The sequence below is a fragment of the Cygnus atratus genome, chromosome 3, assembly GCF_013377495.2.
Source record: "Cygnus atratus isolate AKBS03 ecotype Queensland, Australia chromosome 3, CAtr_DNAZoo_HiC_assembly, whole genome shotgun sequence".
NCBI classification, from domain to species: domain Eukaryota; kingdom Metazoa; phylum Chordata; class Aves; order Anseriformes; family Anatidae; genus Cygnus; species Cygnus atratus.
In genome coordinates, this window is record NC_066364.1 from 107,115,289 (window position 1) to 107,131,938 (window position 16,650).

At 53.4% G+C, this 16,650-nt stretch overlaps 1 protein-coding gene and 1 long non-coding RNA gene across 2 annotated transcripts; one reads left to right on the forward strand and one right to left on the reverse strand.

The window, feature by feature from the left end:
- Positions 1-2,387: 2,387 nt before the first annotated feature.
- On the reverse strand, positions 2,388-12,883 carry DSTN (destrin, actin depolymerizing factor). Its single transcript, XM_035556559.1, has 4 exons — positions 12,254-12,883; positions 4,207-4,514; positions 3,897-3,973; positions 2,388-2,675 (listed from the first exon to the last, which is right to left on the reverse strand). The coding sequence occupies exons 1-4, from the start codon at positions 12,254-12,256 to the stop codon at positions 2,566-2,568; spliced, it is 498 nt and encodes a 165-aa protein (XP_035412452.1). The 5' UTR covers positions 12,257-12,883; the 3' UTR covers positions 2,388-2,565.
- LOC118252862 (uncharacterized) lies at positions 6,102-13,159 on the forward strand. Its single transcript, XR_004780281.1, has 2 exons — positions 6,102-11,379; positions 12,956-13,159. It is a non-coding gene; the product is annotated as an uncharacterized LOC118252862 (long non-coding RNA).
- Positions 13,160-16,650: the final 3,491 nt, after the last annotated feature.

Consider the following 16,650-nt stretch of genomic DNA (forward strand, 5'->3'; position numbering starts at 1 on the left):
CTCTGGGGGGGCCAGATGTTTAGCTCCGTTTCAGCTCCTGGAGTGGCACCGTGGGGATTTCCTGTCGCAGGGCGTCGGTTTTCTGATGGCAGGGGAAGGACAGCAGCCTCCAGAGAGGCCAGGCCCTTCACCCCTCAGGTACCTGGTGAGCAAGGTGTGCCTCAGGGCAGGTATGAAGGGGGCCTGGATGCCGGGGCGCTGCAGCCAGGCACTTCATTTAAAGATCAGCGGCTCTGCTCGGTGCCCCAGGACTGCCCGGGGACGCTGCTTCCCCTTTTGGTGCAGGAGGGCGCCTGTGTCGAGCCAGCAGCTTCCACCGTTTCTCCTGGAAGGCCTCTGCACCCTGCAGGCGCCGGTTATCAGTTGTCTCCTGGATGGGAGTTCGCTTTGTCAGGCACCACTCCCACCGTGTCACTCCCGTTTTCTTATCTGAGCCCGGACTTTGGACAGCGCTGCAGACACTGAGGTAAGGACAAACACTTTATGGGGATGATTACCCACCTGGGCGAGGTTTGAGGCCAACTAAGGCACGGACTGGGAGCACCCACAGGTACCAGCCCAGCTTCCTCACACTCATAAAGCTTCGCCGCAGCGGATCATGTCAGAAACCCTGGTGCTCCCACCCCTGCGGCCCCCTGGGTGCCAAGTTAGAGCGCACAGACATCGCTTGCCTTTAACGTAACGCTCCAACACAGCACAGCCAGAAAGGGCACGCGCAGCATTAGGTAAAGGACCACTGCTTCCCGCTCTGCCAGGGAGCTGGGAGGACAAGGAAGCTCCCTGCCCCTGCGTCCCCCAAAGGCTCACAGAGGAAGGGGCAGCCCCGAACTCCGTGGGGCTGGCCGGACTGACTCACGCTGGGTTTCTCCTTGTTAGGCTGCAAACGCGAGAAGCTTTTCCCACAAAGCTCCCCTCCCCCTGGAGATCTGGGTGCAGAGCCTAAGACCAGAGCCTAGAAGGAAGGGCCCAAATGGCATGGGGGAAGCCAGCGGTGCCGCAGGCTGGCACTCACTCAGCTGGTACACGTGTGCGAGGCCAAGGAGGGCATTAACGCTGCAAAGAAACGAAGGCGCTTTCTCCCCAGCCCCTCCTTCCCCGCCCCGTGTCTCACCCGTGAGCAGCGGCGCGGAGCTGCAGGGGTGCGCCAGCTTCCTGAGCGCCCGGTTTAAGCCCCACCGCAGGAGGGCTCAGCTGGAGGCTGCAGAGGAATCAGTCACCGACCCAGGGGAAGGAAACCCCGTTTATTCAGGCTGTTAGAGTTTGGCACGCACGGAACATATCACAGTAACGCACTGGAGGCTAAGGGTTTGGTTTTTTTTTTCTTTTTTTTTTTTTCTCTACAGACATACAGGAAAACTCTATGCAACTCCCATGTACACATTACACAAAGGAAACAGCTTTAATCAACCACTGGTGAAACATGGAAGCTTTTAAGATCTCTGTAGCTGGCACAGGAATGTTCTCTACCCCCTCCCCTCCCCCCCATACAAAAGGCATTTCAGGTCAAACTTTCTAGTAGGTGATATTTCCATGCATTTCTACAGAATTAAAGAAGCTAACAGACAAAAAGTCCAGATCAAGCCATATTAGTCAGGCTGATTGGTTCTACTAAGTTAAATCAATATTAATTATGGACAAATGGACCAAGTGACCAAAGACTGGGGCTGAGAACACCACTTTTCGTCTCCTAATGTTTTTCAAGTGGCTCCTTCTCGTCGTACTACCCATAGCTGGAGAGCTCTGATATAAGAATCTGCACTTGTAAAAGCCTTAGAAGCATCTGATCCGCTATAAGTGTGTATTAGTGAAACTAAGGTAGTTCTAAATTAACCTATGTCAAAAGAAAAGCAAATTTAATAGAATTGTTCAGGCTTGGAAGAGATCTCAAGACACTTCATAACAAGGAAATCGAACCTGTAGAACAAGTGAGCCTTTAAATATCACTGCACAGTGAGTTTACGGGAGTGATTAGGACTCTTTCTCCAGAAAAGTGTGTCCCTTTTATCTCTATTTAAACTTCATAATTAACCTTTAATTAGCATGGCTCTGCAACTGCAAGCACTAAGAGTTTAACCCTGTTTTGGTGCTAACAGGTTGCTTCAGCCTACCTGTAACTACAGGCTTACAGCTTTAAAGTTTCGCATTATACAGTTACAGGGGGAAGTTTTGAGTTTGGCAATTTGGCCAGTCAGCCTCGAAAAGACTGACCGAATTTACCTTAATTACAATTTAGAAAAGAACAGGAACCGGACTGTTCTCACACCTCCCACCCCTTTCATCCCACGACACACTGCTGCATTGGACCAAAGTTTTTGGAGACCTTTAGTGTTAATCCATTGGGGACAGTATTGGGCTGGACAACCAATGCAAATATTAATACACCAAGATAAATCCTTAATTTGATTTATTTATGGTCATTTGTACATACAAGCTACATCTCCATAATCTACTTTATTCTATGACAGCTTCCCTACAGTTAGTGAAACCCTTGCCTAGAATGGATGTTTTACATAACTGATATATTAAAACATGGAATGCTTGTAGAGTTGTGGCACTGTATGACATCTACACGGGACTTCCTTCAAAAGCTACGACTAGGGAGCCTCCTAGCTTCTCAGCAATACAAGCTCGGTTGAGGTCCTCTGGCCCATTTGCTTGGCATTCATGCTTTATGCCTAAAAAAAGAGGCAAAACACTCAATAATGCAGCATTTCAATACGCTAGTAACCAACCAAAGAAACACATTTAGTAGTAATATTAGAACAGGCAATCTGCTCACTCAAGCGGTCAAGCCCTGCCTTAGCTTAGGAGAACAAGGAAATTTGGATGTTCCCCTCCCCGATAGGTCACAGGGGACGTCTGGCTACACATCCCCACAGAAATACCAGGGAGAGCATTTTCACTAGGTCAGTGCCCACTGTCAGCCCTCTCACGGCAGTTGTGAGCGAACTGATCTTGTTTCCAGTGCTACCCGGGACGTGGCAGCTGAGGGAGCTACCAGCAGGCGCTGAGATGGCTGACAGAATCCAAGTGGGAACTTGCTGTAGACACTGCAAGGACTTTGCCTGTATACAGAATTAACAGCGGTTTCTTTTTTAGAGGGCAGGGAGCCCAACACTGCCTTACGTGGAGAAAAGCAGAAACGGCCCGTTATTGCTTTCCAGTTTCAGCCTGTGCATGCGCAGCATACCACATTATCCCTGAGCAGCTCCGATCCACTGGCGAGTTGTCCTGTGACGACTGGCACTGCGGTGTACTGCTGCCGTCAGCCCTACGCTCTGCGGGACTTTGGCCCGGGCACAAAGAGCTGAAGGAGTAGTGCTGCCTGGCCAGGAGCCATCGTCACCATTTATCTAGAATGAAATTTCTCAACGCTGCAGCAAGGTGTTTACTCCTTCCTTAGCGGTGCCTGACAGGCTGAATGAAACTTTGCTTCTCCGCTCAGAGATGCGATGCCTTTGAAATGAGTAATCACAATTGCGTGGCTAAATCGAGCGGCTTGTTAATTACTACTGCAGCACAGTAAGGCTACGAGACTCTGTCTTTCAACAGGCGCAGGCCTGGTAGCCCTCTGCCACATGTGAAATCCAGTGTAGTGTTAAGGATCTAACGGTTTGCAGGCTGTATGGTGCAAACCAGTTGCTCTGTGCAGCAGCGTCGCACACTTTGAGGCCTGCTCTTGTCCTGAGCACAGCTCTAGCCCCTCTAAAATCTAACACAGTCAGACATTTTAAGTTTTAACCAGAGCTTATTTTAGCTCTGTCACAGGGCATTTTACCTGTCAAGTTCTCACCTCACTAGCACCTCAAAAAAGCCAATTAGTCAATGGTTAAGCCTTGCTGTGTAAGCATCTCAGGGGGCATGGCACAGCTAGGAGCGTTGGCTGCGCTACGTACCTTGAAACTTCTTTTTGATTGCATCCTTGGAGCTTGCGTAGATCATCTTACTTTTGAGAGGTGCTTGTTCTGGCGCCCTAGTGGAAAACACCAAAAATAGTCAAATTAGTGGCATTTATTATCCAGCAAGGACAGAAACAGCATCCTGCTGCTCACAAGTGAAACCTCTCCTGGCTCACAACACAAGCATCAGGCTGTTCTGTGCGCTTTAAGCCTGCCATCTTGCAGGCCCGAGCAAAACAAACGCTCCCAGACCTCGCCCAGTCTTGGACCTCATGCTAGGAATGAGTGAGCTGGCAAGGCTGCTTACCACAAGAAGAACATCAGCTCTTCTTTTTTGGATTCCTTGGTCTCGAAGCTTGCATCATACAAGGCATAACGGCAATCCTTCTCAGGAAGCATCTGCACAAAATGCTTGAAAGGGTCGGTAACTGTCACACCGACATCTCCCACTAGAATCTCTTTGCCTTCTTCCACGATAATGCACTTTTTGTCTGGACTGAGGCAGAAGATGACAGCCTTCTTCCTCTTCTTGACTTCCTCAGGCGTAGAGCACTTCCGCACTTTCATGTCATAGAAGATACGGCATACCTCATCGGCAACTTGTACTCCAGATGCCTGCAAAGATGAGAACAAAGACTTTTAGAGCCACCACTGAATGTTTTCGCAGCTACGTTACTGTACTGCCTTAAATCTGAGGCTAGAAGACAAGCAGTGCTTGCAATAGTCACCCACAGCTTCAGAGTCTAGTCAGGGAAGGCTGCAGGCCCTCCTTCTGCAGTCCAAGTAAAGAATCCGGAGCCTCGATGCTGCCCACAGCCAGCTGCCAAACCAAAACTATTCCGAACAAGGCACAATCCTACTTATATTAGAACATTGTTTCAGAGCAGTTTTACACGCACATCCACCCCTCGTCCTCTGAGGTTCAGTTGCGCCAGATGCTTTGGCATCGCAGCAACTTCATTTTCTTAGCCACTGCAGGCAGGCTGGGCAGTCAGGTCTACCAGGATCACTTCTGTTCAGTTTCCTGGCCGTTTCCAGTATACTTGCTATCAGCTTCAGGTAAAACGCGGTCAAATTCCATGCTCGTCACCTGGGCTCGGTTTAGAGGTCAACAGAGATACAGTGGGGGTGCTGCCATACAGTTTCTAGCCATGGACAAGCTCACCTTCAGAAGCTGCTCTTGATTCAGCATTTTAAAGGGAGAGCTTGCAAGTCTCACAATTCATTGGTCTACTTCCCAGCAGTTCCTCCATCAGTAAAAAAAAAAAAAGGCAGCTTGCTTTAATCCCCTCCCCCCCCTTTCTGACGAGAAATTCCAGTTCATTAGCGGCATCCTCCTGTGCTAATCGTGACAGGACGTGCAGATCCTGCACCACCAACCTAAGGCCAAAGGCAGCTGCACAGGGCTGAGGACAAGGCCTAGCAGGAATGCCAAGAGGCTGAACCGCACTTTGTCTGCTTCTTTTTTGCAAACGGGAAGGGAGAGAAGAGGTGGCAGGACGGAAGCGTTTGTATCTGAGTTTTATACGGGGAACGCAGCAAAGTTTGAGAGCTTAAAGTCGGCTGTGCAACAGGGAACGCCGCGATACGGGGAACCACACTGGTCACCGCTGGAAGAACACGGTCAGAGCAGGGAAAAGCTAACCGAAGCCTGCCCAACACCCGTCTCTCTGTTCCAACCACACCAGGCAGTGCAAACAGCGCAATGCCTTTCTAATACTGCCTCTCCCCCTGCTGCCGTTGGGTCTTCCAAATTCAAGCAACTTCATGCTCGGATATGGCGATTCCTATCGCAGGAGGCAAAACCACCCTCCTCCCTCTGTGTAAACTGCCACACGTCGCTGTCTGAGCACGGTCAGCCCCACCAAACAGGCAGGTAAAGCATCACGTGAGAGATACCAACCGAGAAAGACGGAAGGTTGTTACTTATTTTAGTTCCCCTTAAACTCAAGCCCCAAAGCGTGCCTGACAGACGCGTTTTGTGGGGGACATGACAACATCCCCGCTCCACCAAGGCATGAGCAAGCAGAGTTCAGGCAGAAAACCAAGGAAATCAGAGGTGAAGGTGAACTGCACAGTGCTAACTTCCCTGTCCTTCAGAAGGACTGGATGGCTACTTAACACATTTCCCCCCCCCCCCCCCCCCCCCAAAGCCTTGACTAAGGCCTGCCGTGCATCACTCCTCAGATGACCTGAGGTTTTCTTCCACCGAGATTTCTTCTGTAACTTCCAGGAGCTAGCACAGCTCTGCTAAGCCAGCAGAGGTTGTCCCAAGCACCAGCACACACAGCTGGCGCAATCGATGACCACGGGGTTTGCCTTCAATTTCTACGAGCAGCACTTGGGAGACCTGGCTGCCGATCCTATACAGCAACGAATCTGAGCTGGAAGCTTTCTTTAGGGGTTTCCTCAAAGAGACCCTCACAGATCTACCTGGAACCCCTTGCATTTACTCCGGCGAGCAGCAGGCACGCAGCCGAGGGAGGAAGGCACTGTGCCTCAGCTGCCTGGCAGGCGGCCACCCTTCTGCGCGTCCCCAGCAGCACAAGGAAAAGTCAGCAGGGAAAGCTTATTCAAGGATAAATCCAAGCAAAAGCGCAAACATCGATGCAAAGTGACTCACTCCTCTGCCGCCTCCTCCATACCGAGGGGCCGCACTTTGTCAGGTAACTACCGAGGAGCAAAGGTCTTTTTCCTCCTGTCTCTGAGGCTGGTGTAGGCAAGAGCTCTGTGGGAAGACAGGAAATAATACAGGGTTGCCCTAATAAAGCAAACAGCACAGCAACTGGGACTATTGCATCATTCACTACGGTTGTCTTAAGTTCACTGTGGATCAGCCCTTTTTTTTTTCCTTTTTTCTTCTACGAGGTTTGTCTTCTAGCTAATGGCACCTCAGCAGCTGACAATGGATTGAAGGCTCGGCTTTTAGATTCACAAAAACCTTAAGATTCTGCGTAGAAAACGCCCAGAAAGCCTGAACTAGTGCAGTCTAATGATGCTATAAAAGCAGTTAACATCAACTACCTCCACCGCTATCAACTCTTGATCTTTGCTCCAAAAGGACATTGTTACTTGAGTGTGTGCTTGTGGCTGCTGCACGGCCAGAAGCGTGCCTTCGCGCTGGGAGACGAGTGTTTCCTTATAAAGGAACTGAGCACTGCTGGCAACTCAGTTCAGATTCCAAAAACGTTGAGAGCATTCAGTCTGGAAACTCAAAATTCACTGTTAGTCTGCAGCTGATAACCGGGACTGAGCAGAGCCCGAAGGGACAACAGTTAAGGACTGGATTTTTTTGTTTGTTTTACACTTTCCAAAGTAGAAGAAGGTTGTTAGGAGCTGGCGCTACTCTTTTTCACAGCTGCTGTACAACCTCTGGAGTCACCACACAGGCTGACGCTGGCGGTTATTAAATTGCCAGGGACAAACCAGGTATCTTCAGCCTGAGGAAACCTTACAGCCGTGTCACAGTACGGCTTGAAATGAACCCACACACTCCCAGTGCAGCTCACTGCTTCCAAAAAGAGGGTAAATGCCTGTAACGAAGGCACTCCCCCTTCAACACGGGGCTCGTACCACGATGGGAGTCTTGTAAACATACTAAAAAAGGGAAAAAACCAAAACCCTGCACAGCTTTTGTGGTAATTTTAATTGTAATTTCGCTGTAAGTGTGCAGGGCAGCAGCGAGATGTCTGCGAAGGCCACTGCAGCAAGGAGGAACACGCCAGGCTCCCAAGCGCGTGTTCTCAGCTGGCGTTTTAACCCTGCCTCTGCTGGCCTGCCCTGAGGAACAGCTGGCGAGGAGCCTCCACCCGCCAGCAACGACCGAATAAAGCGGCTGTTTGTTAGCCTGGATTCTCTCTTTGGCCCAGCACCACTCCGCTCGAGGATTCAATACAGCACATTCCTCTTGTGCGTGTGTGCGCGCGCGCGCACTGGCTGGAATACCGCTGGGCTCAGAGAGAGGGCTCGGTTCTGCTCCTTTTCAGTGTGGAAGCACTTGCCCAGCTCTGGACCGCACACAGAGCTGCAGGGGACACAGCGACCCCTCGACACAGGCAACGGTCCCTTGAAACCGTTCTCAGGGGGCAGCGGGGGAGAACAGCACGGCCCAACGGCCAGGCTGCTCCTGTTCCAGGGCCTGCCAACCTCACCGAAACGAGGCAGCGGCAAGGAGGCACGCCAGCGGCCGATCACAGTCGGGAGAGATGACGACACCACGGCACATCCAGGGCGACACGCGAGCGAGAACGCGCAGGTTCCTCTGAGGGGTTCAGCAGAAACGAGCTCTCCCCCCGTATTGCCAGGCCGCTACCCCGCGGGCAGCGCTGCCGCCCACGTTGCCCCAGAGCCCTTCCACCAGGGCCCCCATTGTACTTCCACGCGGCCCGCCGCAGGCGCATGAGGTAATGGGTGCATTCAATGCCTCGTCAGCGTGCGCCGCGCTAACACAGCGGCTCTTCTTCCCCTCACAAAGCCCTCGCTCCCGCCTCGAGCGCAAAGCGCTGCCCGAGCCCCGCGAGAGCAACTTCGCGAGGGAGATGCATCAGATCCTCGACACGCTGGGTTTGTAGCACGCCTGCATTGAAACGCAGCTCTGCCCACGACGTTTGCTTCGGGTTTTGCTAAAAAGCACTGTGGCCTCCAATATTTTCCCTGAATAGTTAAAATATTTTACCTAAAACCAGCCCTTGCTCCTTCCTCACCTCTAAGAGGGGCGGGACAAGAAATGCTCAGTTTGTCTCACAACAAGCTGGAAAGACTAAACTTGTTTTCAAGCGTTGCATCGATAACTTCACACCGTAGGCTTTCTTCCCTGTAATCAGTGCCTGAGAGCCCTCGGCAGCGATGCCCGCGCACGGTTATCTACAGAGACACTTTGGGAACCAGTTCCGGACTTGTTTTGTTTGGGAACCACGTGCGCGCGCTGCATATACCAGCACGGACTACCCACAGCTTCTCAAGTGGAAACTTTTGCTTCGCAGAGAAGCATCATCAGTTTTTCCACCGACACCACGAACACACTGAGGTGTGCCTGCCCTAACTGCAGGGATTTGCGAGCGGCGCGCTTCCCTGTCTGCCGGCCACCTCACTGCCATCTACTTGCTCCCCAATTCCGTGAGCAAACACCTTGTTCTCCCTAGGCCTGGCGTGCCACCCCACACCGCCCCTCCGATCTCCCTTACAAACCCCTCCCTGCTGCCAGAACCGCCTGGGCAAGCAGGCGGCGCTTCCACCTGACTCAGTACGGCGCCACACCACACGCCCGCGACAAACACACTGCTTTCAACTTAAACTGCTGGCACCGGACCGCTCGGGGACAGCGGCCTTCCCAAAGCTGTCCCCTGCGTTGCCACGCAGCACCCTGGGATGTCGCCAGCACCGAGACCTCGCTGTGCGAACGCAGCCAAGGCGGACACGAGGCCACGCAGGCTGGCTGCAGTCGGCAGCAGGAGATGAGCTGACGCCTCTCCCGGGCCTGCTTCCGCACCGAGGGGCGAGCCACGGCCAACAAATGGACTGAAAGCGAGGGTACTCAAACACGGCTGGGTCTTAAACGTGGCTTTGCTTTTCCCCTGTTACCAAGATAACCCCTGGGACAGCAGCACTCCCACCTTACAGGGTAGGGAGGAGGCGCACTGCTTTGACTCCATTCACCCCAGCGCCGGTGTGGGAACAGCAGCGACCCCCGAGTCCCAGCAGGACAATTTCCCCCACAGGGACAGACACCCACGTTACACCGGGCAGTCTGTGCACCCGAAGAAGCCTGAAGCTTCAATTCTTACCTGAAGCACAACAGGAAACATAACTGCTTTTTTTTTTTTTTTACTGCTGTTGTGTAAGAGGCCATTATTTACACACCATAAACCAGCAAGAAGTACGGGGTTATTTGCATATCACTTGCAGGCAGACCTTGCCAGCTGGACTCGAGTTTTTTTTTTTTATTTTGCTTTATTTGGTCTCTTTTTGCAGGGAGGGCACAGGGAAGGGAATCAAAACCCCATTCAGCTATTTCTTTTCCTGCCGATAGGGGGTTACCAACTAGACTAGGAGAGATGAGGAGAGCAATCACAGAGAGCCAGAGGAAAAATAAATCTCTCCTGAATTCCTGGAGGTTATTTCCTCTGGCTGAAAGCTGAGGAAAGCATCACCTTCACCCAGTATCGCGAGGCTCGCTCCTGGTAATTGTCCAGGTAGGCAGAACAAGCACTGCCTGCGGAGAGAGGCAATCCCAGCAGCACTGCTGAAAAACAGGAAGTGTGGCAGCCAGGGGGAGGGCAGAAATTTTGAGCAGCGCCTGTTCCTCCGCTGAAACACATGTTTGTGAGGTAATGCGGGTGTAAGCTGGTACTCAGCGGGACTCTTGCCGGAAAGCAAAGCTTCTTAGGAGCACATTCAGCACAGAGATCAGCTAGTTCGAGCCCAACCGTCTGCAGGAATTTTCTCGTGGTCCTCTGCACTCCTATAGCAACCTCAAGATCACCCTTAAAAACAGCTTTTGAAGGCCTCTCTGGGCATCCCAGACACTTTTTTTATCAAGATATCCTTGAGACTGACGCCAACAGCAAACAGTCAGGTGAGCAGAAGGCTCCGAACAGCTTCAGATGCAGGTTCTGGCTGTCCGCAGGCTCTCCCGCATGAGATTGCTGAGCTCAGCCCTCGCTCCCCACTGGAGCCTCCCGGTAGTGATATCCCGGCGGTGCGAGCAGGAACACGCCACACGCCCACACTGCCCATTGTCAGGAGGCTGTCAGCTCGCATACGAGGCACACGTACCTTGTAATTACACGGATTGGGGAATACTGTTGACTAACAACGAGGAAAAAATGATTTGCACAGCCCTCCAAGGACCGTGGAATCATTTAATCCAGTAGCAAAGAAACCGAACCTTGTGGCAAGACAGATAAAAGCAGAAAATCCAGTGTTCTTCTGATGTAAAGTGATGCCCTGCTGCTTGGCGTTATGGTACTCTGCCAAAAGGCCTACACTCTGCCGAAAAGCAAAATCATTTGCTGCAACTAGAACACATCTAAAAACATAGGAACCAAAAAAAAAAAAAAAAGCCAAAAAAAACACACCCTGTTCTAAAAAGATCACTGTGAGAAATACTAGTTCTGGCTGACTTGGGAATTGCCTGGTTCTGAAGCAAGATGCAGCCTGACACGCTGAGGAGTCATTTTAAACTAGGTTTGCGTACTGCAGAGGTGGTAGCTAGCTTGTTCAGACAAGCCTATTTTAAACAAGAGCTGCAAGTCTCGTCAGACTTTCAGCAGCTTCATCTGCAACTCCCATTAGCTCTGCTCCACGCTGCAGCCCGGCCAGGGATGCTTCGGCTGCGTTTTATAGGAAGCAGGGAGATTAACAGCACATCCCGTGCACTGGGGCCGTGCGGGATGGGAGTTTATTTGCGAGCTGTGCCCTGTGTCAGGGACACTAACGGCGAATGCTGCGGGTGGGCTGCGATGCCCTTCAAAAGCTAGCGGTGAATAACCTAATGGAGGGTGTTAAGAGACACGGGTGTTTGGTGCTGGAAAGGCGTTTGTGCGCAAGGACAGGGCGGTAATTTGAGTTGTGCGAGCTAATTCACGCGAATTCATCAATCTCAGCCGTGCGGGTTAAACGGGGAGGGGGGGGGGGGGGGGGGGGGAGGGGGGCAAACTTCGCCTTTACCCCCCCCCCCCCCCCCCGATCCGCCCACACGGCGCCGGGGCACAATGGCCGGGCGGCTTTCTGGGGGCGTTTCTCCCCTTACGGCCGAGGCAGGGCTCACACCCTCCTCCTCCTCCTCCTCCCCCAGCCTCCAGCGGCCTTGGGCGCCCCTCCACCCCCTCCCCTTGAGGAAGATGGCTCCCGCCGCGCGGCCGGATGCGGCCAGGGGCAGCCGCAGCTTCCTGCCGGGCCGGGCCGGGCCGGGCCGGGCCATACCCCCCCCCCCCACCCCCCGACCTACAAAAGCCCCGGGGGGGGGGGGGGGGGGTTGGGTGCGGCCGCGCCCTGCGGCACAGGCTGGGAGCGCTGGGAGGGGCCCCGCGGCGCGCTCCGTTCCTCCCCCCCCCCCCGCGCCGCGAAATGGACGCGCTCAGCCCCCCGCGCGCGCACGCGGCCCGGGCCGTACCATCGCGCCTCCGGGGGGGGGGGGGGGGGGAGGGGGCGCTCTGAGGGGATGGAACGTACCACCGCAAAGCGGGGGGGGAGGGGAGGAACGTTCCACAGCACTGATGCGGGGGGGATATGGGGGGGGGGGATTCCGCCGCCTCACGGCGCGGCGCCCCGAGGGACCGGAGCCCGGCGGGGAGCCGCCGGTAGGCTCCCGGGGCTGTGGGGCGGAGGGGGGGGGCGCCCCGCGGGTCCCTTACCATGGCGGCGGCGGCGGGCGGCGGAGCGCGGTGCGGCGGCGGCTGCTCCCCTCGGCGGCTGGGCGCGGCGCGGGCTCCGGCGGCAGGAAGGGAAGCGGCGAGGGCGCGAGCCGGGCGGAAACGCTGCCGACGTCACGGCCGCCGGGCCCGGAGGAGGAAGCGGTTGCTATGGTGGTTGCAACGCCCCGCTGCCTCACTAGAGACAGAGCGCATGCGCGCCCGCCGCCCCCAACTCCGTACGCCCCCTGAGGGGAGCGGGCCGCCCAATCGGAGGCGGAGCCGGCGGGTGATGGATGGCCGGCCGGCCAATGGCGGCGGGCGCTGAGAGAAGCGGGGCGGGGCTACCTGCCCCAAGGTGTGCGCGGCGGGCGGGGGGTGCGTGAGGGAATGAGGGGGGGGGCAAAAGGAGGGGGGGGCAAAAATGGGGGCGTGAGGGGCCAAAACGAGGCGTGAGGGGCCAAAGTGGGGGCAAAAAGGGGGCAAAAGGGGGGTGTGGGGGGGTAAAAAGGGGGTGTGAGGGGGTAAAAGGGGATTTAGGGGGTAAAAGGGGCAGCGGGTGCGGCTGTGAGGGGTAGGGAGCGATCGTGAGGGGGAGGCGGCCGGGTCGAGGCCAGGCGGGGGCGGCGGGCTGAGGAGGCGGTGAGGGGGAAGTGGCTTCGCTCGCTCGCTTTTTTTTTTTTCTAATTTTTTTTTTTTTTTCAGGGTTTTTCACTACCTACTTTGGTGCGATCTCAGCCAGCCACTCGTGATTGGCTGGCGCCGGCCGTTGCCGCGGCGAGCTGAGGAAACCCTGTGCATCGCGCCGGCCTCCAGACAAAGCACCCGCCGCCGCCCGGCCTCCGCTTCTGGGGCGCTCGCCCCGAAATGATGAAAAAAAAAAAACAACAATAAAAATAATGAAAATGTTATCGTTTCCTTAACGTTTCTGCGCGATGTGTTGCGGGGCTTCTGTGAGCAGGCTGTTAGCTGATTGCAGAAGCATCTAACGTGAAAAAGTAGAGGTGGTTTGGCTTCGTTAGTGGGTGCAGTGATGCTCCTGGCTTGAACTGCTATGAATTGATGAGCAAAGAACCCCCAGCATCAAGCGTGTTTGTTGAGCCTCTCTCTCTGTGCCTGCTTGTAAGCAGAAAACAAAGCAAGACTTGTGTGGCTGTTTTCAGGGCTGGCGTATGAGGCAGCAATATTTCTGGCCTACATCTAACATAAAGCATCAACAACAAAGGTGTAAGCCATACCTTACAGTTTTTATCCGTATTCCCCTGTTCTAGTCACGCACATAATTTTTTTTTCTAACCTCCTTGCAGCATACCCCCGTCGTTTCCCTTTTTAGATGCTGTTGTGCCTGCTCACTTGAGATACATGTTGCTGAAAGATCACATATTGAAAATGCATGTGTTGGAAAAGCAGTCCTGTTCCGGCAAGCTCTTTTGTTGGGTGCCTTGTGCTGGCAAGGGGTCCCTTTTGCAAGAGCGTTTGCACCAGATTTGTGGTGAAATGAAGTGGTGAGTCTTTTGCTAGACTTAAATGGCAGTGGGTGGGTTGTTCCTCCCTACGCTCCTTTCTGATGTATTTAATCAAGGAATGCTAAATTGGGAGCAAAGTCTTTGTCTTTGAAAGTAAAAAGAATTGAGTGGGAACTTTTTTTTTTTTAAATGTATGGTTCTAAAACAAGTCAGGTAAAATGCCTCTGTAATAGAGCACCAGACCTACAAATGCATTTCTCCAGACAACTCTTTCTGGTCCTGTATTTCGATGCCAGCTGTTGGCACGGTGTGGGTGAAAGCTACAGCTCGTCGGTGCTGGGAAGGGAAAATTGAGGCACACGCTGGCTGCCGGAGCCTCTGCACAGTGCCGTAGCAGACCTCCATCTCTGGTGGCATGAGACTGGGACCCGAGGCAGCTGTGCTTTTCGGTTTTACTTCATGTGGGCGATTTGTCTGTGGTTGTTCTGAGCTTGCTCTTGATAATTTGGTTTCACTATGAGAGAGCGAGGTGCAGAAATCAGATGTCCTGGGGAGGAGGGGAAAGGATGATGTAAGGCCATGAGAACAGGGCCGGGGCTGTTTCATACTGTATACTTATAAGGGAAAATGAATTGAAACTGGCCCCTTGGCTCAGTCTGTTTCAAGAGGTTTTTGTTGTGTTTTTGGAAACGTTGCAACGGGTTGAGAAGGTACCTGACAAGTTAAAGGCGCCTCAGCAAGGAAGAGCTTTTGCAAGGACTCTCACTTGTTTCTATCTCGTGTGACAGATGCGCTCCCTCTGTGAAGGGCAGGTCACCGAGAGCCACGATGCCTTTTCAAAAGGCTTTGTGCCCCAAAAGACAAAACGGTGCAGCCCAGTGGGGTGTAAACCCAGCGGGTGCGGTGCTCTGAGGAGGCTGGATGCCCACGACCTGGCTCTGCAGGCTGCGTGTGCCATACCGCCATGGCACAGGCACCGCTGAGCAACACAGCTCGGGTTTGTCACAGTTTGGGAACCCCTGCTCCACAGAAACCTTCTGTGAAGGGGAATGGGAGTCTGCTTTTCCAGCCCAGCAGCCGAGCAGCCTGTTCCTCGCAGGCCCGCGAATTTGAGCATCGCCCGAGATGCTTGCAGTGCTGCGGCTTTCCTCACTGAGGCCTCGCTGCAGGGCCCTCGTGAGGCTGCTTCATAGCTGCCTGCTCGCTGCCTGAGCCGAAGGGAAGCTCCCGCGTTTGGGGAAGGAATTTTGGTGCTTCTTTTTACTGATTCCCTCATCGCCGGGCCTGCCCTTTGACGGGGCAGATACCCGGGGCAGAGGTGAGGAGCCTGTGCCCTTCACCTGTTTCGGTGGGCCAGGCTTCCAGGAGCCCAGGCCTTCCCCTTCGGCCCCAGGACATAAATGCAGAGCAAAGTTCTTACAGAGAAAGAAATGAACACCATTGATTGCTACAATAGTGCTGTGGAAATGGAGTTGCTTTTCGTTTTTTGTTTTAATTTGCTTCTTTCCAGCACTGAATAAACTTTGTCCTTTTTTTTCCTGGTATTAGTGCTATGAATAAGCTAGGCAGAAAGCTCACGCTGGATGTTCAGACAAACCACCTCAAAATGTGAACCCCCTCTGAATTCCCCTCCCTCTCTCAAGGCAAACTGCCTTTGCAATTAACCTGAAACCTCCCTCCAGAAAAATCTGTCCCCCAGCCACAAGTAAGCCTGAGAAGCTTCAGCAGCACTACTGCTGCTCATGGCTGCTTTCTGCTTTGGCTGCAGTCTGAAACGCTGGATGAACTGCAGCCAACAAGCTTCTGTTCGGTGAAGGGCCACTTCAAAACCCAGCACGGTCAATATAAAAAATTGTCCGCGGACTCCTCTTTGTGGATGAGCCCCTGCATCTACAGACATCGGAGATCAATACTATCTCCACCTCACTGTGTTTCTAGCATTTGAGATGGTGACTACTTGCTTACTTTATATGCCTCAGCTATGTGAACTCCCCCTCCTGTCCTCCAAGCTACTGACTCATTTCCTCCTCTAAAACCTTCCTTTTTTAGCCTTTCGCTCTCAAGTATTTGGTAGCTGTTTTGAGCCGCCTGTTCCATGCCTTACTTAGGCAAACTCCTACATGACAGCCCTGCAAGCCTTGCTTTTGTACCACAGAAATCATTTTTTTCCCCCAATACTTACAGTTCTGAGGGGCAGTTTTGGCTACTGACTGTGCTCTTTTAGGCAAATTGCTGCTTTGCTGCTGGAACTCAGGGAGGCAGACAATTGGCAAAGCAGCTGGTGAGCTGAGGCTGCTGCTGCTTATGCTAATTGCTGTTGTCTCCCTTTTAGCCCCACGTTTCCCCCATCTGTCTGTACCCACCTGCTGCCTTTTCATACACTTTTGCCCCGCTCTCCCAGTTTGCTGTGTTTCAAGCAGGGATTGCAGAGACTCCTCTTCGTTTGGACAACCCCCCCGCAACTGTGGAGCACCCGGGTGGCAGGATCAGGCCCCGACTTTGTGTGCTGTCATGCAGCAAAGAAACAAGTGGTCCCCTTGTGCACGGCATGGCGGGTGCTCTGAGCTGTGGTCATGACTGATGGATGCTGCTGTAACCTAACTTGCTCTGTGTGCCTGAAATTCAGTAGTCCATATTTCTCAGGGTTTATGGAATATTGGCTCTGTGCTCTTGGCATCGCAAGGCTCAGCAAAGATAATTTTAGACAGGAACAGAAAGTCTCTGTAAACCTTGCAGTCATTGCTATTTCACTGGCAGAAACAAAGCAATGAGAAACCCATTGCTGTGCACTGCTGAAACGTTCAGCTTAGTAGATATGCTGGCATCAAAATTTACAGGGAAATCTCAGGGGAGGGGGTGAGGCTAAAGATGCTCTGTCCCTTTTCTAAAGACATGGTGCAGCACAGCAGGCAGTGCACAGGAGCCAAGAGCCTG